The 27,139-nt window shown below is 42.5% G+C and overlaps 1 protein-coding gene across 7 annotated transcripts in view; it reads right to left on the bottom strand.

Moving 5' to 3' along the window:
• lrba (LPS-responsive vesicle trafficking, beach and anchor containing) overlaps positions 1 to 27,139 on the bottom strand; it is a 442,809-nt gene that overhangs the window by 246,015 nt on the left and 169,655 nt on the right. For all 7 annotated transcript variants that reach the window (XM_057842680.1, XM_057842682.1, XM_057842684.1 and 4 more), the window contains exons 34-35: positions 26,811 to 26,875; positions 23,642 to 23,750 (exon numbers count right to left, since the gene is read on the bottom strand). In XM_057842680.1, the coding sequence (XP_057698663.1) occupies positions 23,642 to 23,750; positions 26,811 to 26,875 (174 nt within the window). The remainder of the gene's footprint in view (positions 1 to 23,641; positions 23,751 to 26,810; positions 26,876 to 27,139) is intronic.

Below are 27,139 nucleotides of genomic sequence, written 5' to 3'. Positions count from 1 at the left end.
CATGACACTTGTCAAGAATATAAATGTATGAGCGCTAATGATAGATGTTATTAAGTGTCCTAACTAGGGCTGCAGCTATCGAATATTTTAGGAGTCGATTAATCGATGAACTAGTTTGTTCGAATAATCGAGTAATCGGATAAGGAACATAAAAAAATTTAAATACTTAAACCGAGACGCAAACGGTATAAAAAATAAATAAATAAAGATCTATGTACAACCTATATTAAATCCTATAAAACGCTAACATTTTTTTTGTTTTGCTAATGCTCTAAACAAATAGTTCGGACACACATTCCCACAAAAAACGGCTAAATATACTTATAAACTACTTTACGAATGCATTAAAAAAAACATTAGCTCATACAAAAACTGAGCTTATGTTGGTCTTAGCAGGGAGCAGCTGGATTCAGCCATATGAAATGAGGCAGAATAGAGAGCAGTGTATCCACCCAAATCAATAAAACTAAATTCAAACCTTTTCAAAACAAACCATTACAATGCCACTTTTATTAAATGATTACTAGAAGCAGCAAAATTTAATTTGAATCTTTTTTTACCCTAATCGAATACTCGAGTTAATCGATTAATCGTTGCAGCACTAGTCCTAACCACGACAAGGTTCCTAATCCCTAAACCAAAGACATCTGAAACTATGCCAATTTTGCATCGAACGTGAAATAATTTACTGAATGACAATCTGATAAGCATACAGTCATAGTTATGACAGGTGTCATGTTATGTTGATGACAGTCTTATGACACTGTCATAAGAATTAATTTCCTTGTTAAAGTTGCTGTTGACCTCAACTGAAGTTTTGGTGACATTTAATTAAATGCTTGTGACAGTTTCATAAGACTATCATAGTCATGACATGACACTTTGCAACAATATTAATGAATGAGTGCTCAGGGCCGATGTAATTGTGTCCCAAACATGACACTTCCTAATGTCAAACATCTGAAACAATGCTAATTTTGAATCAAAAGTGAAATAATTACTAAATGACACATAATCTGATCTGTTATAAGTATATAGTCATGACAGTTCTCCTCAGACACAGCCTGGCATGTTAGCTGCACAACAAATGCACGCCGCTCTCGGTTTACGTCTTCGCCGTGTAGTAAAGCATTATTTTACGCCATATTCGTGTTGACCATGTGGCAGCTACGCGCTCCTCCGACGTCGGCCGGTTTGTCCGGCGGTACTCTCCAGGTGCTTCCCCGGGGAGCTCTCCTGTCCGTAGCAGGGGAACGAGCTGTAACTTGCTCGCCGCCGGGCGGGTCGCCGATCAGCGAAGACAATCGACAAGCCCGCAGCTGCGTGACATGATCCTGGGTAGTTTTTAGTGATTTTTCGCTTCGAAAGCTGAGAATAGACTTTGAAATATCACTCGGTTCGGGTTAGCATGTCCGCTAGCTGTCACGCTTCTTGGTTTGTTTACATTCTCCGAAGCCGGGGCAGGGAAATGACAACTTTGAGGTAGAGATTGAAGTATGCAATGGAGCACCATCCTGCTGCAGAATTTGTCCCTTTTTATGGTTAGGAATGTAAAAGGCAGCAAAGATTTGTTGATGTTTCAGACTATTTATGTTGCCTTCCACCCTGCAGATCTCTCGCACACCCTCTTACTGAATGTAATCCCAGACCATGATTTTGCCACCACCAAACTTCACTGTTTTCTGAGTGAATCTCGAATCCATGCGGGCCCCAGTAGGTCTCCTGCAATATTTGCGGCTTTTGTGGTGTAATTCAATGGAAGATTCATCTGAAAAATCCACCTTTTGCCACTTGTCCAGCGTCCATCCTTTTGACAGGCTGTGGGCCTTGGCAAATGCCACCCGTTTTTTGTCTACACCCTGCGATATAGTCTGAAATATAAACAAATCTTTGCTGCCTCTTACATTCCTAACCATAAAAAGGGACAAATTCTGCAGCAGGATGGTGCTCAATCGCATACTTAAAACTCTCTACCTCAAAGTTCCTCAAGGCAAAGAAGATCAAGATCCTCCAGGACTGGCCAGCCCAGTCACCAGACATGAAGAAGATGAAAGAGGAAGCATGGAAGACGAAACCCAAGAATGTTGATGAACTCTGGGAGGCATGCAAGACTGCTTTCTTTGATGTTCCAGATGACTTCATCAATAAATTGTATGAATCCTTGCCCGATCCCATGGAAGTCATAGAAAATATTGAATTTGGATCTCAGAGCACCACTACTTAATTCGCTTATTACCTGGGTCTTTCCAAAAGGGAATGCCAGGTATATGTTGTTCGTCAGCTTTATTATTACCTGGATCTTTCCCAAAGGGAATGCCTAGGTAATGTTGTTCTGCAACTTTATTGTACTTATTATTATTCAATAATTTTCTACGTTTTTTTCGGTGCGCCGCACAGCCCACACCATAGCACCGATCGGCACCGTTCAAGTATGACCAGATATCAATAGGACGTGTCCCCAAAACGTCCCCGATTCCATTGACGCTTATAGGGGGTGCTGCCATTGACGGCCATGGACGTCCAAATTTCCCATTCATTTCTCATGGCATTTACTTTAATGCCATTGACGGGCATGTTTCTCCATTGTATTGATGCCAATGTACTTGGATTCCATTGACGCCTATGTAAGTCGATGCCATTGACAACACTGGACGTCCAAAAATTTTCCCATTCATTTTCAATGGCAAAAAATCCAATGTCCCCAAATAAACAGGAAATGACCAGATATCAATGGGACGTGTCCCCCAAACTTCCCCGCTTCCACTGACGCTTATGGAGGGTGCTGCCAGTGACGGCCATGGACGTCCAAAATTACCATTCATTTTCAATGTTTAATGCAATTGACGGGTATGTTTATCCATTCTGTTGATGCCAATGTACTTGGATGCCATTGACGGCCATGGATGTCCAAATTTTTTCCCATTCATTTTCAATGGCAAAAAAAATAAATGTCCCCAAATCAACAGGAAATGAACAGATATAAATAGGACGTGTCCCCCAAACTTCCCCGCTTCCATTGACGCTTAAAGAAGGTGCTGTCATTGACGGCCATGGACGTCCAAATTTCCCATTCATATTCAATGGCATTGGCTTTGTTTAATGCCATTGACTGGCATGTTTGTCCATTCTATTGATGCCAATGTACCTGGATACCATTGACGGCCATGGACGTCCAAATTTTTTTCCCCATTCATTTTTAATGGCAAAAAAAAACAATGTCCCCAAATCAACAGGAAATGACCAGGTGTCAATAGGACATGTCCCCCAAACTTCCCCGATTCCATTAACTATTATGAAAGGTGCTGCCAGTGACAGCCAGGGATGTCTTTCCCATTGATTTCTAGTGACATTTACTTCGTTTAATGCCATTGACGGCCATGTTTGTCCATTCTATTGATGCCAATGTACTTGGTTGCCATTGACGGCCATGGACGTCCAAATTTTTCCCCATTCATTTTCAATGGCAAAAAAAACAATGTCCCCAAATAAAAAGGAAATGACCAGATATCAATAGGGCGTGTCCCCCAAACTTTCCCAATTCCATTGACGCTTATGGAGGGTGCTGCCATTGACGGCCACGGACATCCAATTTTCATTCTGTTCATTTCATTTTCATTTCTAATGGCGTTTACTTTGTTTAATGCCATTGCCTGGCATTATTGTCCATTCTCTTGATAGACCTGAGTGGGGCTAGGTGTAATTTCTCCAGAAATTGCAGTTTCTAGTGTTATGCAACATTTTTGTATTTGAAGTACATTTTTTGTTCAATTTTCACACTACTTTCTGTAGGCGACAAAACTTTTGTCTTGCCAAAATTTGACCTTTATGTCTTCATTAAATGATCAATCTTTTTTCAGTGAAACAAATCTATTTTTGTACATTCAACATCATTTGGGAGGGTCTTAGCTTTCATATGAGCCATTTCTGAAACCTATTGAATAATTAAAAGTCAGGTTATTAGCAATTGTTTCTACAAAATGGATAAGCGACAAGACTTTTGTCAGGGACTGTACTATTTTCCCTCAATTTTCCTCACGCCACGATTTAGCTGGCGTTGATTTTTCACACCGTTGACCTTGACTCCATGCAAAGACGGCAGCAAACATGGGAGTGATTGAGCCGAGCCTTACTTCTCGGTCGGGGGAGATGAAGAGCCTGCCATCTAAGCAAGGTGACCATTCCATTAAAAACAATGCAAAAGCAAGAGGGGGGAAGATTTTTTTGTACTGTGTTAACCTTGATAGCTTGCAGGGATCTCTTTCAACTGGATTAGATTTTTTTTTTGTCCCCGAGAGAGGAAGGAAAAGGAAAAATCAATAGCGGGGAGCGGCGGCATGACAGCCGCATCATTCCAGAATTGAAGTGGCTGTCAGCCATTGTCATTTGCTGACTTTTGTTGCCCATTGTTCTTTTAAACCCTCATTTTTCACCGTTGGGCTCAATTCCCCCGGCGGTGTTTTATGTCGCCGTCTGAAAATTCCGGGGCAAAGGATCAAGCGCGAGATGCTCTTTTTTTGTTTTTCCTTTGCCGGACCGCCGTTTTCCTGATTTTCTCCGCGTATTTGCATTTCAGGCCATCAGAAATCATCCCCACCTTCATCCGGCCCCCGCGGGAGAACTTGTCAACGCGCTTGAGGAATTGGAGACCCTCGCAGAGCGACGGATGTGCAAATGGAGCTCGCGCGTGTCTTCAAACGGCGCTCGGCTGTTTTTTTTTTTTTTGTATGCGGCAACACCCCTGGACCTTGCTCTGTCACTCTAATTGATAAACAGAGGGCTGATACGGTGTAATGAGCCTCTGTTCTCCTGCCAATTACGCTGGTTAACCCGCGCAACCCACTGAGAAGAAGAGGAGGAGGAGGAGGACGCGTCATGTGACAAGTGCAGCATTTAGATAATGATGAGGGAACTCGTGCGCTCGCTCGCTCTTCATTTGCCCGGGTGGGGAAAGCTTGAAAATTTAGCAAAATTAGCTAAATGAACTTACTTGCTGCCATTGACTTTTAATCCATTTTGACTGGACGTCCATCACCGTCAATGGCAGTTGATGCGTTAAAAGTGAGAACTGCCTGCAATAATGATTCCCAAAATGGATTGATGCCTATGACCTTCAATCATAGTGAATTAGTGAAGTTAACATCAACTACAGTGGTATGAAGAAGTAACTGAACCTTTTGGAATTTCTCACATTTCTGCATAAAATTATCAAATGTGATCTGATCTTTGTTAAAATCAAACAGATGAAAAAACTGTCTGCTTGAACTAAAACCTCCCAAACATTCATAGGTTATCATATTTTAATGACGATAGTATGCAAACAATGACTGAAGGGGGAAAACTTAGTAAGTGAACCATCACATTTAATATTTTGTGTCCCTCGCTTTGGCAGCAATAACTTCAACCAGACGCTTCCTGTACCTGCAGATCAGTCTGGCACATCAATCAGGACTAATCTTCTCTACAAAACTGCTGTAGTTCAGTCAGATTCTTGGGATGCCTGGCATGAATCGCTGTCTTTAGGTCATGCCGCAGAATCTTAATGGGGTTCAAGTCTGGACTTTGACTTGGCCACTCCAGAACATGTATTATGTTCTTCTGAAACCATTCTGAAGTTGATTTAATTTTGTGTTTTGGATCATTGTCTTGTTGCAGCATCCATCCTCTTTATAGCTTCAACTGTCTGACAGACGGACTGAGGTTTTCCTGCAAAACTTTTGAATTCATTGAAATAAATGATTGCAAGTTGTCCAGGCCCTGAGGTAGCAAAACAGCTCCAAATCATGATACTCACTCCACCATGCTTCACGGTGGGGATGAGATGTTGATGTTGGTGGGCTGTTCCATTTTTCGTCCACACATGACGTTGTGTGTTACTCCCAAACAACTTTGATTTCATTAGTCCACAAAATATTTTGCCAAAATTTCTGTGGAGTGTCCAAGTGCCTATTTTACAAACATTAAACGAGCAAAAATGTTTTTTTTTAGGCAGCAGTGGCTTCCTCCGTAGAGTCCTCCCATGAACACCATTCTTGGCCATAGTTTTACATATAGTTGATGTGTGAGATATTGTATTGAGCCAGTAATTTCTGTAAATCCTTCGCAGACACTCTAGGTTATCTTTTTTACCTCTCTGAATATTCTGCGCTGAACTCTTGTCATCTTTGGTGGACGGCCACTCCTTCAGCAGGGCCGAGAACGAAAAGTGGTATTTGCCATGTGGCAAAATCCATTTTGCCACGTGGCTTTAATGGCCATGTGGCAAAATGTTTTTTGACATCTGGCATTTTTTCTTTTTTGTACGTGGCAAAATGGATTTTGGTTTGCGGCATTTTTTGGGAGGTAAATGGCATGCACGTCCATGCCATTGACGGCTATGCACGTCCAAATTTTCCATTCATATTAAATGGCAGAAAAACGTGTGGCTGTGATTTTTGATTATACATTTACCATTAGAGCACATTGACATTCAACTGGCACCCAAATAAGGCTATGCCATTGACGGCTATGAACGTCCAAATTTTCCATTCATTTTAAATGGCAGAAAAACATGTGGCTGTGATTTTCTGATTATACACTTACCATCAGAGCGCTTTGACATTCAACTGGCACCCAAGTAAGGCTATGCCATTGACGGCTATGAACGTCCAAATTTTCCATTCATTTTAAATGGCAGAAAAACATGTGGCTGTGATTTTCTGATTATACACTTACCATTAGAGCACATTGACATTCAACTGGCACCCAAATAAGGCTATGCCATTGACGGCTATGAACGTCCAAATTTTCCATTCATTTTAAATGGCAGAAAAACATGTGGCTGTGATTTTCTGATTATACACTTACCATCAGAGCGCTTTGACATTCAACTGGCACCCAAGTAAGGCTATGCCATTAACGACTACGCACGTCCAAATATTCCATTCATTTTAAACCAAAATCCATTTTTTGCTCAAAATAAATGCCACATAGCAAAAAAAAAAAAAAAATGCCATTTGGCAAAATCCATTTTGCCACATGGCAAATACCACTTTTGGTTCTCGCTGTCTCTCCCTTAGGAGAAAAGCAACAGTGCCAAACTCTCTCCATTTGTAGACAACTTCTCTGACTGTGGATTGATGAATATCCAGACTTTTAGAGATGGTTTTGTATCCTTTCCCAGCTTTATACAAATCAACAATCCTTGATGGCAGGTTTTCAGACAGCTCTTTTTTTACCAAGCCATGATGCACATCAGACAATGCTTTTCATCAAGGTAATTCTTACCAGGTGTGTGTTTTACAGTGGGCCGGGCAGCTTCAAACCACTCATCAGTGATTGGGCACACACCTGACCTAACTTGTTTGGTAAAAATTGGTTTAAATTGCTCTTTAAGTCTCCTTAGGCAGAGAGTTTACTCATTTTTCCCCCCTTTCTGAAATTGTTTGCATGCCATCCTCATAAAAACATGAAAAACTATAAATGTTTGGGTGGTTTTATTTAAAGCAGACACTTTTTTCATCTGTCTGATTTTGACAGATGATGAAGATCAGATCGCATTTGATGGTTATTTTATGCAGAAATGTGAGAAATTCAACTTCAAGTTCAACAACAAGCTTTTTCATACCACTGTAGGAGTGGGAACCAGTGGGGAACTCACGATATGATACAAGGCTCACGACAATGATCTCATAATATATTATAAATCAAATATAATCATTCTACGGTATTTCACAAAACAACAAATTACCAGACAAAAAAGTTCTGCTGTTAATTGGAATAAGTTTATCGCAAGTAGAGGTCCAATCCCTTTGAAACTTCAAAGGGATTGGACGCTATGGCGTCAGTGGCAACCAATGCCAGGCAATGAGTTCCGTTTCGGGCACTTCCTGTTGATTTTGGGTTACTGGGGCATTTCACGTCATCTGTCGTTGATTTTCAATGACTTCCTTTTGATTTTGGGGCATTTACAGGTCACTTCCTGTTGATTTTGGGTAGTTCTGCAACGATTAATCGATTAACTCGATAATTCTATTAGAAAAAAATATTCCAGTTAGATTTTGCTGCTTCGAGTATTCGTTTAGTTAAAGTGGAATTGTAATGGTTTGTTTTGAAGTGTTTGCCTTTAGTTTTATTGATTTGGGTGGATACACTGCTCTGTAGTCTGCCTCATTCACATGGCCGAATCCATTTGCTCCCTGCGAAGACCAACATAAGCTGAGTTTTTGTTTGGGCTAATGTTTTATTTCATGCATTTGTTATTTAGTTTAAAGGTAGAATTAGCCAATTTTAGTAGGAATATGTGTCTGAAACATTTGTTTAGAGTAGGGTTGTTCCGATCATGTTTTTTTGCTCCCGATTCGATCCCGATCGTTTTAGTTTGAGTATCTGCCGATCCCAATACTTCCCGATCAGATTGCTTTTTTTTTTTTTTGCTCCCGACTCAATTCCAATCATTCCCGATAATTTTTCCCGATCATATACATTTTGGCTATGCATTAAGAAAAAAATGAATAAAACTCGGACGAATATATACATTCAACATACAGTACATAAGTACTGTATTTGTGTATTATGACAATAAATCCTCAAGATGGCATTTACATTATTAACATTCTCTCTGTGAGAGGGATCCACGGATAGAAAGACTTGTAATTCTTAAAGGATAAATGTGACTTTGTATAGTGTGACTAAATATTGCCATCTAGTGTATTTGTTGAGCTTTCAGTAAATAATACTGCAGCCATTCAATCCAAATGCATGATGGGAAGTGCAACCATGACTGTGTGTAGTGGTACCAATTGATATATCTTCTCTGCGTTGGGAAATAACATAGGGTGTTAAGAAAAAGATCAATTATTCCTTTCTTCCCCACATTGTTTTCCATGATATTTCTAATCGTAGGGAGAGGGATTGTAAGGCTTTAGCCGATTAAAAAAAGGCTCCAAAGGCTGCCAAAATTCACTCTACTCATTTTACGCTGCCTTTTAGCTCTAAATATATAGGTAAAACGGCGCCATTACAGATTGAACGCGACAATGCGTGAGTGGGTCGTGCAGGGCATGTGTTAATTGCGTTAAATATTTTAACGTGATAAATTTTTTTAAAAATTAGTTACCATCGTTAACGAGATAAATTTGATAACCCTACCTTAAGCCTAAACTAAACACTCTGGATGAGTGTAACATATTATGTCTGTAACGTTAAATACAATTAGAAAATGATTTAATTAAAAAAATATATATACTGCATATACAGTATATTAAAAAAAAGGCATGTCCGATATTTTTTTGCCAATTCCGATACTTTGAAAATGACGTGATCGGACCTGATCGATCGGCATCCTAATCGATCGGGACATCTCTAGTTTAGAGCATTGGATGAATAAAAAATGTTAGCATTTTATAGCATTTAAGCTAGCAGACTTTTACTATGCAAGTTAGCCAATTGTTCTTTTGCTGTACCAAGATTCTTATCTATTTTCTATACCGTTTGAGGCTCAGATCAGGTATTTTAATTTTTTATGTTCCTTATCCGATTACTCAATTATTTAAACTAACTAGTTCATCGATTAATTGGCTACTAAAATAATCGATAGCTGCAGCCCTAATTTTGGGTTACTGGGGCATTTACTTCCTGTTGATTCGCTCCTACCTTCCTTCCTAGAATGATTTCCTGACCCATGTATCGAAAACTGTCATATTGCCACATCGTGAACCTTGAATCACAAATCGTTTCATATCGTGAGCTACCCAGAGCTTCCCACCCCTATTTTGTATTTTGTCATATTGTTCCTCTGTCCATTCCATTTACAGCAAAACTGGGTTTGCGTAATCTACACCCAATGTCTTGCTCTCCGTTACAAACAAAGAGTGCCTTCGTTATAGTCGCGACACCACAAAAGCGGGATAACAATCCAATAATAATGCGGCACTCGGCTCGACCGAAGGGACCGCACTAAACCGGGCACGACTTTGGAGGAGGGGTTCGGTCATACTCGCGCAGTGAAAGGACGCGCCGAGGAAGTACCAGGAGACTTCATTACACTGACAAGACTGCAAAAGTGAGACAATTGCGTTCCCCCGACGGTCTTCTGCCCCGGTCTGCCGGGAAATGCTCGCACAGCACAAAATAGAGGCCGCGTATGAAGACATATTGTGCTGTAATCTGCATTGCTAAACTAGATTTGCCATGTCGGGACATGAGATTTTCTAATAATGATGTAGCGCATCACGGTTTGGACACGGACACGAAAGCTGTCAGTCATCAGGCTGTGTAAATAGCCTTTGGGAATCGGGGCTTTCTGATGAAACAAGTGTGTTACAGAGATTGATTCAATGTCGTCAGGACGAATGCAGAGATGTTTTTTAATGTGATGCTTACAGTTAGCAAAAGATGAATAAAATGTGAAACTCGAAACTGCAATTTCTGGAGAAATTACTGTGGGGCTTTGCTGTGGTAGGTACAGATCTTAGCCCCGCCCAGGTTGCTTTGGGGACATTTAGGGGACACACCCTGTTGATACCAGGGGACTTGGTGTTGATTTGGGGACATTTGGGGGACAGGTCCTATTGCTATCAGGTCATTTCCTTTTGATTTGGGGACCCAGTTTTTTTTTGCCATTAAAAATCAATAGGAAATTTGGACGTACGTAGGTGGCTGTCAAGGGCATCGGCTTACATATGCAACAATGGAATCCAAGTACATTGGCATCAATCATATCGACATACTTGGGGTCAATGGCATGGACGTGCATAGCCCTCATTGGCATCTATGAACATGGGCATCCATGCAATGTAAATGCCATTGGAAATGAAAGGGAAATTTGGACGTACATGGCCGTCAAAAGCCCCAACTTACATACGCGTCAATGGAATCCAAGTATATTGGCATCAATAGAATCAACATACATGGTTGTCGATGGCATTGACGTGCATAGCCCTCATTGGCATCTGTGCACTTGGGTGTCCATGCAATTTAAATCCCATTGGGAATGAATGGAAAATTTGGACATACGTGGCTGTTAATGGCATCAACTTACATACGCATCAACAGAAGCCAAGTGCATTGGCATCAATAGAATTGACTCACATGGCCGTCAATGGCATGGACGTGCATAGTCCTCATTGGCATCTGTGAACATGGGCATCAATGCAATGTAAATTTCATTGGAAATGAATGGGAAATTTGGGCGTACATGGCCGTCAATGGCATCGACTTACATGCACGTCAATGGAATCCAAGTACATTGGCATCAATAGAATCGCCATCCATGGCTGCCAATGGCATGGACGCGCATAGCCCTCATAGGCATTTTTGAACTTGGGCGTCAATGCGATGTAAATGCCATAGAAAATGAATGGGAAAATCGGACGTACATGGCAGTCAATGGCATCGACTTACATATGCGTCAATGAAATCCAAGTACATTGGCATCAATAGAATTGACATCCATGGCTGCCAATAATGGACGCGCATAGCCCTCATTGGCATTTGTGTACTTGGGCGTCAATGCAATGTAAATGCCATTCGAAATGAAACGGATATTTGGACATGCATGGCTGTCAATGGCTTCACATTAGAAATGAATGGGACAGTTTTTGGCAAATTTGGGAGGGAACCATATTTTTTCCCCCCAAATTCTGTATATACAACTTTCAAGCCCTTTACCGTCCCTGAATTCGAGATTTCCAAATTATGTGATTTGGTCAAAAATTGACAAGTAGCATTTTGAATTTTTTTTTTTTCTTTCAAAAAAATTTTTCGGGGTCATTAGAAAAAGAGCCTGCATGCTTGCAATAGATGTCCAATCCATTACCACTGGGAAGGACTGGAAGTGATCGATAAAAAAACAAAAAAAGAAAAAACAAGCTTTTTTCATCATTCTGTTAGGAATTGGAATGAATTGATCACTAGTAGACGAGAACGGTGAGCAAAAATCCCAAAACCACACGTGGGGGACCTAGTGAATGACCTACAGAGAGCTGGGACCACAGTAACAAAGGCTACTTATCAGTAACACAATGCGCCGCCAGAGACTCACATCCTGCACTGCCAGACGTGTCCCCCTGCTGAAGCCAGTACATGTCCAAGCCCGTCTGCGGTTCGCTAGAGAGCATTTGGATGAACCAGAAGAGGACTAAGAGAATGTGTTATGGTCAGATAAACCCAAAATAGAACTTTTTGGTAGAAAAACAGGTTCTCGTGTTTGGAGGAGAAAGAAGACTGAATTGCATCCGAAGAACACCATACCCACTGTGAAACATGGGGTGGAAACATCATGCTTTGGGGCTGTTTTTCTGCAAAGGGACCAGGACGACTGATCCAAGTAAAGGAAAGAATGAATGGGGGGCCATGTATCGAGAGATTTTGAGTGAAAATCTTCTTCCATCAGCAAAGGCATTGAAGATGAGACGGGGCTGGGTCTTTCAGCATGACAATGATCCCAAACACACAGCCAGGGCAACAAAGGAGTGGCTTTGTAAGAAACATTTCAAGGTCCTGGAGTGGCCTAGCCAGTCTCCAGATCTCCACCCCATAGAAAATCTGTGGAGGGAGTTGAAAGTCCACGTTGCCCAACGACAGCCCCAAAACATCACTGCTCTAGGGGAGATCTGCACGGAGGAATGGGCCAAAATACCAGCAACAGTGTGTGAAAAGCTTGTGAAGAGTTACAGATAACGTTTGGCCTCCGTTATTGCCAACAAAGGGTACAAAACAAAGTATTGAGATGAACTTTTGGTATTGACCAAATACTTATTTTCCACTATGATTTGCAAAAAAATATATTTAAAAATCAAACAATGTGATTTTCTGTTTTTTTTCTCCACATTCTGTCTCTCATGGTTGAGGTTTACCGATGTTGACAATTACAGGCCTCTCTAATATTTTCAAGTGGGAGAACTTGCACAATTAGTGGATGACGAAATACTTATTTGCCCCACTGTATATTGTCACACCCCTACTGTCCAAATTTACGCATAACAAGACATCGCAACAATCACTGGCTAACATTCATTTGAGGAAGACTGAACTCATTTTACAAGCTCAGCGGAGGGAAGCCAACGACGTTAATTAGCCGGCTATCGTCTGGCTTTCACTGCATCTCCCCGATTCAATTACTTCCACGGAAGAGAAATCCCGGATATAAAAAAACGAAGAAAAAGCGGATGAGAAAGAATAGAAATGACACGAGTCTTGCTCACTCTTCCCTATCTGGACCTTCTTATCTGCCCTTGTGGCCCTGAGAGCACCACATTTCATCCCTAATGAACAGCGCCATAAAAAGAGGGACTTCGATTTCTCCCCCTCCCGTCCCGTCTTTTTTTTTTTCCTCCCGGCTCTTCCAGATATCGCGGTCTATCATTTGTTTTGTTGTGATCCGCAGATTCCCTTCGCATTAAGGATCCTATTAGATAAAGAACCCTAAAAGGTAATTGGATTTCCTCAGCTCGCCGAGCCCACTTCGAGTTATCTTCATCTGGAGTTGGCCTCAAGACCGTGGTAATAACTTACTCGGCGCTAGGAAAATTACTCAGTTGCGACTAGAGACTAGACGGCGTTTAGAGGACCGTGTTGCTACTTACAGTGCCCTACATAATTATTGGCACCCCTGAAAAAGATGTGTTTTTTAGCTTCTAATATATATTTTTTTTTTTAATTCAAATAATATGGGACCTTAATGGAAAAAAAGAGAAAAATCCAACCTTCGATACAAGTGCATTCATTCAGTGGGGAAAAAATCCCACATAAAGAAAAAATTATTTGACATCAAATAATGTGTGTTACAATCAGTGTTGTTAATAACGGCGTTACAATATAACGGCGTTACTAACGGCGTTATTTTTTTCAGTAGTGGGTAATCTAATTAATTACTTTTCTCATCTTGGCAACGCCGTTACCGTTACTGAGGACGGAAAGGCATGCGTTACTATGCGTTACTATATTGGTCGAAAAGTCTGAGGGAGACGGACTCACCGAGACGACAGAGCAGAGCAGAGCAGAGCAGGAGCGGGGAGGAGGCAAGAAAGTTGTGACGCCGAGCAAACGCGATGCTAGGTAGCTCCAATAATACATGTTGTAGCCGATAGCCGACAAACTACGCCCGCATGTTATGGTAGATATGGTAGACATGGTAGATATCACATGTACTGTATATAGATATAACTAGATGCAAAATGACAGACATGGCACTAAATGCGTTAGTAGACAGCCGCCATCTTAAAGCAGTAGGCTTTTTAGGACGGCTCTGTTGTAGAGAACCTTCCTAGCAAACCTAAGTAACTTTTTATCTAAAATAGTTCTAAATCGGCAAAATCTTGACTTGAATCTATCTTTAAATGATGAAACAGTTTTAAAACTTTCATATGTCGAAAGTAGAGAGAAGGGAACTAATGCAATAATGGGAGCAATTTTAACAACTTTTAACAGTTGATTCAGGGTAAAGGGTAAATTAGGGTAAAGAATTGGGCTCGGGCCAATTTTACCAAAAACCTCCACAAAAAAACTTCACATAGTGTGGCCAATGTTTTTTGTTTTTTTTTTGAGGGGGGAAAAAAAAAGTAATTATCACCAATTACTTTGCCAAGTAACTAATTACTCTTACATTCAGGTAATTGAGTTACTAACGCAATTACTTTTTGGGAGAAGTAATTTGTAACTATAATTAATTACTTTTTTCAGTAAGATTAACAACACTGGTTACAATTATTAGCATCGCTGGTGTTAATACTTTGTACAACCCCCTTTTGCCAACAAAACAGCACCTAATCTTCTCCTATAATGTTTCACAAGCTTGATTTTGTGTCTGGTGAACCATTTCTGTGTAGATTTGGCCATACGTTTAGGGTCATTGTCTTGCTGAAAGACCCAGTGACGACCCATCTTCAGCTTTCGGGCAGAGGGCAACAGATTTTGATTTCAAATGTCCTGGTATTTCAAAGCATCCATGATGCCATGCACCCTAACAAGGTTCCCAGGGCCTTTGGAAGCGAAACAGCCCCACAGCATCACTGACCCACCCCCATACTTCACAGTGGGTAGGAGGTGCTTTTCAGCATGCGCATCTTGGGACCGTGTGTATTTTTGTGTGAGACCAAGATTGAGCTTTTTGGCAACAAACACTCTAAGTGGGTCTGGCGTGCCACGAAAGATGCATGTCGGAGGTTCCCTGATGTTTTGGGGCTGCTTTGTTGCCTCTGGCACTGGACTGCTTGATCGTGTGTATGGTATTATAAAGCATTATGAAGTCTGAAAACTACCAAAAAATTTTGCATCATAATGTAGGGCCCAGTGTGAGAAAGCTGGGTCTCCCTCAGAGGTGATGGGTCTTCCAGTGGGACAATAACCCAAAAAACACTTCAAAAAGCACTAGAAAATCATTCGAGAGAAAGCACTGGAGACTTCTAAAGTGTCCGGACCTGAATCCAATAAAACACCTGTGGAGGGATCTGAAAATGGCACCCTTCAAATCTCAGAGACCTGGAGCAGAATGGTCTAAAATTCCAGCAGAGCATTGTAAAAAACTCATTGATGGATACCGGAAGCAGTTGTTTGCAGTTATTTTGTCTAAAGGTTGTGCTACCAAGTATCAGGCTGAGGGTGCCAAGATGTTTGTTCGGCCCATTTTTGGAGTTTTGTGTAAAATGATACTGATTTGTCATTGGTTTTTTTTCATTCTCTTTTGTGTCTTATCATTGCAAGGAAAATAAATGAAGATATTACTACCAAAGCATTTGTAATTGCAATCATTTTCTGGAAAAAATTAATTATTATCTGACAGTAGGGTTGTTCCGATCATGTTTTTTTGCTCCCGATCGTTTTAGTTTGAGTATATACCGATCCCGATGTTTCCCGATCCGACTGCTTTTTTTTTTTTTTTTGCTCCCGATTCAATTCCAGTCATTCCCGATAATTTTTCCCGATCATATACATTTTGGTAATGCATTAAGAAAAAAATGAATAAAACTCGGACGAATATATACATTCAACATACAGTACATAAGTACTGTATTTGTTTATTATGACAATAAATCCTCAAGATGGGATTTACATTATTAACATTCTTTCTGTGAGAGGGATCCACGGATAGAAAGACTTGTCATTCTTAAAGGATAAATGTGACTTTGTATATTATGACTAAATATTGCCATCTACTGTATTTGTTGAGCTTTCAATAAATGATACTGTAGCCATTTAACTTCTGCCCAAATGCATGATGGGAAGTGCAACCATGACTGTGCGTCGTGGTACCAATTGATATATCTTCTCTGCGTTGGGAAATAACATTGGGTGTTAAGAAAAAGATCAACTACTATCTTTCTTCCCCACATTGCTTCCCACGATTATTCTAATCGTTGGAAGAGGGATTGTAAGGTTTTAGCCATTTAAAAAAAAGGTTCCAAAGGCTGCCAAAATTCACTCTACTCATTTTACGCTGCCTATTAGATCCATATATTGTATGGGTAAAACGGCGCCATTATAGATTGAACGCGACAATGCGTGAGTGGGTCGTGCAGCGCATGCGTTAATTGCGTTAAATATTGTAACGTGATCAATGTAAAAAATATTCATTCTCGCCGTTAACGCGATAAATTTGATAACCCTACCTTAAGCTTATACTAAAGACTCTGGAAGAGTATAACAATTTATGTCTGTAACAAATAAAATTAGAAAACGATTTAATTAAAAAACATATATATCTTTAAAAAAGGCATGTCCGATATTTTTTTGCCAATTCCGATACTTTGAAAATGACGTGATCGGACCCGATCGGGACATCTCTATCTGACAGAATTGCAGGGGTGCCAATACTTTTGGCCAGCACTGTATCCTTTATCCATGTCACACATCTGAGTCCGCTTCTGAGTCATACAAAACAACAGTCCAGCCAGACCCAACGCGGACACCAGAAGGCATTGTATCCTCCATCATTAAACAAAATATCACACTTTTGGACTTTTAGGATAGTTATTTTGTAGGGGTACTTAAAAGGTTAATACCAACACATGTGCAAATTCGGGTTACATCCTAACCCAACGTAGGAACGGAACTTCTTTGTAACCCGGGGACTACCTGTATTTCTTTGTACTAGCCGATCCCGATGCCTGCATTTTAATGCTGTATCGCGGCCCCTTCCAATACTAGTATCGGTGCAACACCAACGTAGATTAACAACACTGTTACCAAAGTGAGTCTGAAGGTGAACAGCACTTCAAAACTGGTGCAAGAAGGTTGGTTGTGGGGGTGCGGGGGCATGTTTCATTGGCTTGTTATTTTTATTGTGGCAGCGCAAAATGAAAGCATGGGCTCCATCAGGCAGAAACACAGCTCGTAGCGAGGCGAAAAATCAATAGTGCAATATCGGAGCAGGACTTATCAGAGGCGCTCACTTCTTCTCGGGGGTCACTGAGGAGCAACCCGCATTTGGGGGGGGGGGGTAGATTCAATTGGGAGAGCAGAGTTCGGGGATGAAAAACAGACGCTGTCAATTAAAGACAAGTTACAGCTTTCTACGACTTGTCATTTTGGCCGCACTGGTGCTCGCGGCTGATAGTGTTGCTTCATTGAAAAACATTAATAACGCCAGTGGTGGGCAATGCTCGACAATGTTTAGGACGCGGGTGTTAAATTCTTATTGGTCGCGGGCTACATTGTAGTAAGGGTTTCCTTCGGAAGACACATTTGCCACTGCATATGAATGTTGAACTCATTTGGCTTCCATTGACCGTACTTTTTGGAGTTGTTTTTTGAATGAAATGGTATTTTTGCTAACATGCTAACCTGTTTTTAGAGGTGCAACAATAAATAACTCGCAAATTAATCCACAACAATTTAGGACCTTCTTTGCCTCAAACTTCTTGAAAATTCTTGAAACTCTAACAGAGGGCAACAAATTTTGATTTAAAATGTCCTGGTATTTCAAAGCATTCATGATGCCTTGCACCCTAACAAGGTTCCCAGGGCCTTTGGAAGCGAAACAGCCCCACAGCATCACTGACCCACCCCCATACTTCACAGTGGGTATGAGGTGCTTTTCAGCATGTGCATCTTTCGTGGCACGCCAGACCCACTTAGAGTGTTTGTTGCCAAAAAGCTCAATCCTGGTCTCATCTGACCAAAGCACACGGTCCCAGCTGAAGCCTGATGGGGATCCTGTCCTGCCCCGGGCTTAGTGGGCCGTGGGGATCCCGCGGTGTGCCATGTCGATTGGGGGGCTGCGGCGGTGGCTCGTGGGCCGGGTTGGATGGGTGGTGGTGACGTGCTCCTCCATCCCCTCCTTTAAGGCCAGTTGATGAGGGCGCAGATGATCCAGGGGACGACCCTGGATCCCGGGGGATTGACAGTGGCCCCTTTGCTGGGGCTGCAGGAGGAGGGATGGGCTGCGCTGCCCCCCCCCCAACTACAACCCACCAACCCCCGCATGGCATTTCCACTCATTTGCAGGACTATCACATGTCTGGCGGGATTCGCGCATGACTACATGCAATTACACACATATGTAGAGGAACTTTCGGGGTCAGAATTAGCAATCAGGCAGCATAGAATAAGACATATACACACTCACAAGGGTATCACATAAATACTGGGTTCTACACCTCCCATTGCTTATCCTTCTGACCCCTCCCACCCTTTTCCCCTTGGTCATCAGGCCCCCCTTATGGTTTCAACCTAAAATACAACTAGCTAACAATAGCACCAACATATTCATAGTTAGTGTAGCCGTTCAATGTATTTCTTGTTGTTGTTTGTGTTTCTCTTCTATCTCTCTCCTCTTTTTCTCATTTTACCCATAACCCATTCCTGTTCACTGCTTTAGTACAACAGTAAAGAAAGTGGAAAATAGAAAGTTGTGACCACAAACCCAAATCTTTTGGGAAACAAAAGTGTTTTTATATGTAAATCCGACGAAACAAACTGGGAAATACCACTTACAACCTGGGAAGAAAAATATGTGTTATACGGTGTTGTTCAAACTAACTGATAGATTAATCAATTACATGAATAATCTATAGCTGCAGCCCTAAAAGTATGCTAAACACAATCAAGCGCTAAAGAAAATGGATGTCTATGCATTCATCAACCTTTAGTGCATTGGCGTCTATTTAAGGAAAAACCCTATTTTTCTAAGCGCTTTGCCCTTTCGTTCACACTCCAGTTTTATAGGCCAGTAAAATACAGCTTTTGAAACCTCAAACCGGGATGTTTTCAACCCTTGAAGATATGCATTTAATAACTCCTGTGGACTAAAACTGAACAAAAACATCAAATGGTATGAGAAAGTGAGGTTGAACCTCGAAACATCCTTCAAATTTTACAGTGAAACTGGGTCGATGCGGAGGTGCCGACATGTAGTCAACCCTTCAGGGTAGAAGCTCTCAGGTCTGTCTGCGGCTTTTAATGTCGGTCCGAAAGAAGGAGAGGACGCCATATTCCTGTCACGGGCCGAAATACGCCCCCGACGGGAGTATAACGGACAGGAAATGATTGCGAGGAGCTCTAGAAAGCGCAGGGCGGGGACCCGAAAAGGCTGAATGGGGACGTTTGTGCAAAGAAGAGGGGGTGTGACGCTTATGCTACATTAGCACCGTGTTTGCTTAGCAACACGGCTCGGTGTCCGGTTTACCGACGGCGTTTTCGGGGCGGACGCCGCTCGACAGGCAACGTGCGAAGTCAGCTCCTCAGAGATGCCGAGTCGTTCTTGGTTTTCACGTCGAGACAGCTAGCACGCGGTTCTTTCAACTGCTCGAAAGGACGGCGGGGTCATAGCTTCCTTGGGTGTTTTGGTTGATTTTGAGCCAAGATTAAAGATGACTTAGTCGTCATTGAACTTATTGGCTGGGCTAAGCAAAAGAACTGAAAGAATGAACATGTAACCTGAATTTTAGCATGAAAGTTTCGTTTGTGTTACTATCATTTTTTAGAGATTTATAATTCTTTTATAGGTTAATTTGAGGTGAAGAAGCCGCCCATTTTGATTGAAAACAGCTAAAAATGGTGTCAAACGTTTGTGCTGGTTTGTGCTAGAAAAAGTTTAGTTTGTGCTGCTACTCTTTTATAGATTTTGACATGTTAATTTCAAGTGATGACGTCAATTGCAGCCCCTCCATTGAGGCTAATGGAGCATACCAACTTTCTCAATAACAGAGGGGTGTCTAAACAACTAGCAAAAATGTAGCACAAACGACTAATGACTATTCCTTGATTTTCAGGCATTTCAAGGTCACTTCTTGTTGATTTGGGGGCACTTCAAGGTCACTTCCTGTTACAGTTGTCATCAAAAGTTTACATACACTTGTGAAGAACATAATGTCATGGCTCTCTTGACTTTCCAGTTATTTCTACAACTCTGATTTTTCTCTGATAGAGTGACTGCAACAGATACTTCTTTGTCACAAAAAACATTCATGAAATTTGGTTCTTTTATGACTTTATTTTGGGTGAACAGAAAAAAGTGATCAAATCTGCTGGGTCAAAACTATACAAACAGCAGCGCAAATATTTGGTAACATGTCCCTTGGCCATTTTCACTTCAATTAGGCGCTTTTGGTAGCCATCCACAAGCTTCTGGTGGAATCTTTGACCACTCCTCTTGACAGAATTGGTGCAGTTCAGTTAAATTTGATGGCTTTCTGACATGGACTTGTTTCTTCAGCATTGTTCACAAGTTCTCAATGGGGTTTAAGTCAAGGCCATTCGAAAACCTTAATTCTAGCCTGATTTAGCCATTCCATTACCACTTTTGATGTGTGTTTGGGGTCATTGTCCTGTTGGAACACCCATCTTCGCCCAAGACCCAATCTTCGGGCTGATGACGTTAGGTTATCTTGAAGAATTTGAAGGTAATCCTCCTTCTTCATTATCCCATTTACTCTCTATAAAGCACCAGTTCCATTGGCAGCAAAACAGCCCCACAGCATAATACCGTTCTTGACAGTAGGCATGGTGTCCTTGGGGTTAAAGGCCTCACCTTTTCTCCTCCAAACATATTGCTGGGCATTGTGGCCAAACAGCTGGATTTTTGTTTCGTCTGACCACAGAACTTTCCTCCAGAAGGTCTTATCTTTGTCCATGTGATCAGCAACAAACTTCAGTCGAGCCTTAAGGTGCCGCTTTTGGAGCAAGGGCTTCCTTCTTGCACGGCAGCCTCTCAGTCCATGGAGATGCAATACACGCTTGACACCTGTGTTCCAGCAGCTTCTAATTCTTGGCAGATCTGCTTTTTGGTGATTCTCGGTTGAATCTTCACCCTCCTGACCAATTTTCTCTCAGCAGCAGGTGATAGCTTGCGTTTTCTTCCTGATCGTGGCAGTGACAAAACAGTGCCATGCACTTTATACTTACAAACAATTGTTTGCACTGTTGCTCTTGGGACCTCCAGCTGCTTTGAAATGGCTCCAAGTGACTATCCTGACTTGTTCAAGTCAATGATTGGCTACTTCAGATCCATGTATGTATATTTTTGACCCAGCAGATTTGATCACTTTTTCTGTTAACCCATAATAAAGTCATAAAAGAACCAAATTTCATTTATGTTTTTTGTGACAAAGAAGTATCTGTTCCAATCACTCTATCGGAGAAAAATCAGAGTTGTAGAAATAACTGGAAACTCAAGAGGGCCATGACATTATGTTCTTCACAAGTGTATGTAAACTTTTGACAACAACTGTATATTGGGTCACCTCCTGTTGATTTGGGGGCACTTCAGGGTCACTTCCTGTTCATACTGTGTCAATTCCTGTTGATGTTGGGGCAACTTGGGGTAATTTCCTGTTATTTGGGGGATATTTCGGGTTCACTTCCGGTTCATATTGGGTCAATTACTGTTGTTACTGGGCAGTTCGGGGTCACTTCCTGTTGATTTTCAGGCATTTGGGATTCACTTCCTATTCATATTGGGTCAATTCCTTTTAGTATTGGGGGTGAGTGTTTTGGGGTCACTTCTTATTGATTTTGAAACATTTTAGGGTCACTTCCCATTGAGTTTGGAGCACCTCAAGGTCACTTCCTGTTCATATTGAATCACTTCCTGTTGATTTTGGGGCAATTTGGGGTGACTTCCTGTTAATTTTGGGGCATTTTGAGTTCACCTCCAGTTCATATTGGGTCAATTCGTGTTGGTATGGGGGAGCGGGGGGTTTGGGGTCACTTCCCGTTGATTTTGAGGGATTTTAGAGTTACCTCTCATTGATTTTGGGGCAATTCATGGTCACTTCCAGTTCATATTGGGTCAATTCCTGTAGATTTTGGGGCATTTCTTGTTGATATGGGGCGGGTTTCGAAGAGTCACTTCCTGTTGTTTTGGAGGCATTCCAGGGTCACTTCCTGTTCATATTGGGTCACTTCCTGTTGATTTTTGGGCAATTCATGGTCAGTATAATACTGCACTTTCCTGCCTTTTATTTACCATGAGCCGTGTTTGTCTTTGTTGTAAAGCACTTTGGGGACCTTTCGGGTTTTGTAAGGGGCTTTATAAATAAATTTGATTGATTGAATTTGATTGATTGATATTCATATTGGATCATTTCCTGTTGATTTTGGGGGATTTGTTGTTGATATGGGGGGATTTCGAAGGGTCACTTCCTATTGATTTGGAGGGATTTCGTGCTAAGTTCCTGTACATGTCCTGCTGATTTTGAGGTATTCCAGGGTCACTTCCTGTTCATATTGGATCATTTCCTTTTGATTTTTACTTGTTGATTTTGGGGCATTTCGGGTTCACTTCCTGTTCATTTTGGATCAATTCCTGTTGATGTGGGGGGGGGGGGGGACTTTGGAGTAACTTCCTATTGATTTTGGGGCATTTTAGGTTCACTTCCTGTTGATTTGGTGGCCCTTCAGGGTCGCTTCCTGTTCATATTGTGTCATTTCCTGTTAATTTTGGGACATTTCGAGTTCACTTATGTTCATATTGGGTCAGTTCATTGTTGAGAGGGGGTGTTTTCGGGTCACTTCCTGTTGATTTGGGGGCATTTTGGGTTCACTTCCTGGACATATTGGGTCACTTGGTATTGATTTTGAGGCATTCCAGGGTCACTTCCTGTTAACTTTGGGGCACTTCACATCACTTCTTGTTGATTTGTGGGCATTTCGGGGTCACTTCCTGCTTGTGTCTGGTCACTTCCTGTTGTTTTTGGGGCATTTAGGGGTAACTTCCTGTTGATATTGAGTCACTTGGGTTGGAAAACAATAGGAATCAATGGAAACGTTTTTGTGCTATTGAAATGAATGGTGGGCGAATAGGACCATTGGAAATAAAGGGGAAACTTTGGCCATTAGAAATGAGTGGGGCAAATTTTGTCTGTAGCGTATGTTTTTAGCAAAAACTGTATAGACCTTTTGTGCCCCTTAGCATCCTGAGTTATTGGAGCTATTAAAAAAATGATATTTGGACAAAAAAGGTGTAGGATAAGTACCGTTTTTGGTGGGGGGGGGGGGGTTCACTCAAAAAACCCGCATTTTTTGGCAAACGGTGATTTTTAAGGTGTCAAACGAAAGAGCTCGTGTCACATGAGATTTCCGGTTGTTTTGGTGTATGAATGGTGTTGATGGGTCAAATGCCATTTAAAAAACACAAAGGAATATTACAGATGTTAGCTTTTGCATAGCATGCAAAGGTACAAAATGTTTGTTTTCCAATTTTTTTTCCCCAGGTGTTGCTTCCTACCTCGAATTCCGCATGCTTGTGTATGTCTTCCGCCCTCTGCCGGCTAAGGATGAACTCGGCTTCGTTAGCCACGCGGACCAGGTGGTCCTTCATGGTGTGACTCAGGAGCCTAGATTTAAAAAAAAAAGAAAACAAAAATTTGCATACTTGAAATATCAGCGGTTATCCTGTAAGGAGAAAATCTGGACAGAGTTGTCTAAAAAACGTAAATCGGTGAGGGAAATAAGCGTGTAAAATGGCAGAAAATCCCATTTTCATCTGATCTCGGGACTCAGCGTCCCGGGGTGCAGGTGCTAATTGATTGTTAATGATATGCATCTGACAGGAGGGGCAGCCAGCGTCCGGCGCTTATCTGTGATAATCAAACACGCGTGTTGTCGGAAAGAGAGGGAAAAAACTCCAACGCGTGGCCCCGAAAGGTCAGCGGTTTGCAAAGTGGAACAATAACAGTGGAAGGGCCAGAGAGGAGGGACTGCATGGCGCTTTAAGTGGAGGGGGCGGGGGTGTAGTGCCGTGGGTTCTGAGTGTAACCCAAGCCCGCTGTTTCAACGCAGGGCAGCAGGGGAGCGGAGGCGCTGGGGCCTCGGCAGCCTTTTTGGCCCTGACCCTGCTATCAATAACCGCAGGGATGCGTGCATAGGCAACACATTTACACGCACTCCTTTGGATTTTCAACCAAGAAATTTCAGGGTCGGTACACTTCTTTCATGGCCAAATGAAAGCACTTTTTAAGGACTTTCAAGACCAGTTTTCCCAAAGTAGTCGGGCTCACCTATTTGCACATCTGCTACCACTCCTCTCGAGAGTTGGACAGTCTTCCACTCTGAAGTTGCCCACGGTGAGAGGCGACGAGCAGACGTGGGCATACTCATTGCCCCTCAACTCGCCGCCTGTAAATTAAGGCTCAACCAGGTAAATGAGAGGGTAATATCCCTCCGCAATCCCTAACTGTTGTTTGTGCTTATGCACTGAACAAAAACTCAGAGTATCCACCCTTTTTGGGGTCCTTGGAGGGGGTTGGTGGAGAGTGCTCCTTCCAGAGACTTCCTTGTTCTGCTGGGGGACTACAATGCTCACGTGGGCAATGACAGAGATCCGGAGGGGCGTGATTGGGAAGAACGCCCCCCTCTGATCAGAACCCGAGCGGCGTTCTATTGTTGGACTTCAATAATGAACATCATATTCAGGAATCGACATGTGTACTTGGCACCAGGAGACCCTAGGCCGCAGTTTGACAGACTTTGTAGTCGTGTCATCAGATTTGCAGTCGCATGTCTTGGACACTCCCGTCTTGGAGTCTCCCGGCTGGCCTGGGAATGCCTTGGGATCCACCAAGAAGAGCTGGATGAAGTGGCTGGGAAGAGGGATATCTGGGCTTCTCTGCTAAAGCTGCTGCCCCCACAACCTGACATCTGATATATAAAGATGGATGGATAGTCCGACGGACGGATGGACGGATAAATAGAAAGTAGATTTATTTATGGACAGAATGATGGAATGGTGGATGGATGAGTGACAGAATGATGTATGGATTGACAGAAAGATGGCGGTATATATGGACAGACGGACGGATAAATAGAAAGTAGATGGATTGATATATGGATAGTCTGACGGATGGACGGACGGATAGTCTGACGGACGGACGGACGGACGGACGGACGAATTGATGGATAAATAGAAAGCAGATTTATTTATGGACAGAAAGATGGATAGTCTGACGGACGGACGGACGGATGGAGGTATAGTCTGACGGATGGATGGATGGATGTATAGTCTGACGGATGGATGGATGTATAGTCTGACGGATGGATGGATGTATAGTCTGACGGATGGATGGATGTATAGTCTGACGGATGGATGGATGGATGGATGTATAGTCTGACGGATGGATGGATGGATGGATGGATAGTCTGACGGATGGATGGATGGATGGATAGTCTGATGGATGGATGGATGGATGGATAGTCTGACGGATGGATGGATGGATGGATAGTCTGTCGGATGGATGGATGGATGGATAGTCTGTCGGATGGATGGATGGATAGTCTGTCGGATGGATGGATGGATGGATGGATGGATGGATGGATGGATGGATAGTCTGACGGATGGATGGATGGATGGATGGATAGTCTGACGGATGGATGGATGGATAGTCTGACGGATGGATGGATGGATAGTCTGACGGATGGATGGACGGATGGATGTATAGTCTGACGGATGGATGGACGGATGGATGGATAGTCTGATGGATGGATGGACGGACGGATGGACGGATAGTCTGACGGATGGATGGACGGACGGATGGACGGATAGTCTGACGGATGGATGGACGGACGGATGGACGGATAGTCTGACGGATGGATGGACGGACGGATGTATAGTCTGACGGACGGATGGATGTATAGTCTGACGGACGGATGGACGGACGGATGGATGTATAGTCTGACGGACGGATGGACGGACGGATGGATGTATAGTCTGACGGACGGATGGACGGACGGATGTATAGTCTGACGGACGGATGGACGGACGGATGTATAGTCTGACGGACGGATGGACGGACGGATGGATGTATAGTCTGACGGACGGATGGACGGACGGATGTATAGTCTGACGGACGGATGGATGGACGGACGGATAGTCTGACGGATGGATGGACGGACGGATAGTCTGACGGATGGATGGACGGACGGATAGTCTGACGGATGGATGGACGGACGGACGGACGGACGGACGGGCTTTGTATTCACATACAGTACAGTGATACCTCTACTGTACTTAAGAACGCCTCGACAAATGGAATTTTCAGGTTACGATACGCCTATTGTTACCAAAGAAATGTCAGGATACGACAGGCAAAAATACAGTATGGGCAGTTTACTGAACGAAACATACTTATAGCTGCTCTGCTATTGGCTATTGCCTGGCAAATTCCTGCCATCCAATTGGCTAAGAGGGACCTCGACTGCATGTGTATGTATGCATCCCAGTGCCCTCTTCATTCATCCCTTGTCTTCCAACGGATTAGGGCATTTACATGAGAAACGCGTCTCTACTCATTTCCAGAACCAATTAATTTCCTCAGTAGAGGTAACATTGTATACACACCACATTCATACATTCAGTTTAAAAATTGGTGGGTGGGTGGGTTGGTTGGCTGGCTGCTTACCTGCCTTCGTTGACTAGCTCGATAAAGGCCAGCCCAGCGTTCTTCTGAATTGAGTTTTGCCATTCCTGAAAACAAAACATAAGAGTTGAAACAACTGACTAAATGGAAACGGCAACTCGTGATAAAGCTTTAGCTAAGGTACTGCTTTATTCAGCAAAGGCCGTGAGAATTAACGGCCTCCGTGTGCATTAATCATTCATAAATATACAAATTTCTCCTCTCTTTGACCGGCATTTTGCTTTAGAGGTGTCAGTCCAAACAAACCGGACCGCACTGGGACGACGATTCGGACGAGAAGGGGGCGGGGGCGACTCTCGTGTTCTGTTCCG

The sequence above is a fragment of the Corythoichthys intestinalis genome, chromosome 8, assembly GCF_030265065.1.
Source record: "Corythoichthys intestinalis isolate RoL2023-P3 chromosome 8, ASM3026506v1, whole genome shotgun sequence".
Taxonomy (NCBI): domain Eukaryota; kingdom Metazoa; phylum Chordata; class Actinopteri; order Syngnathiformes; family Syngnathidae; genus Corythoichthys; species Corythoichthys intestinalis.
Note: the sequence above shows the minus strand (reverse complement) of the source record. Positions and strands in the feature narration are given on the sequence as shown.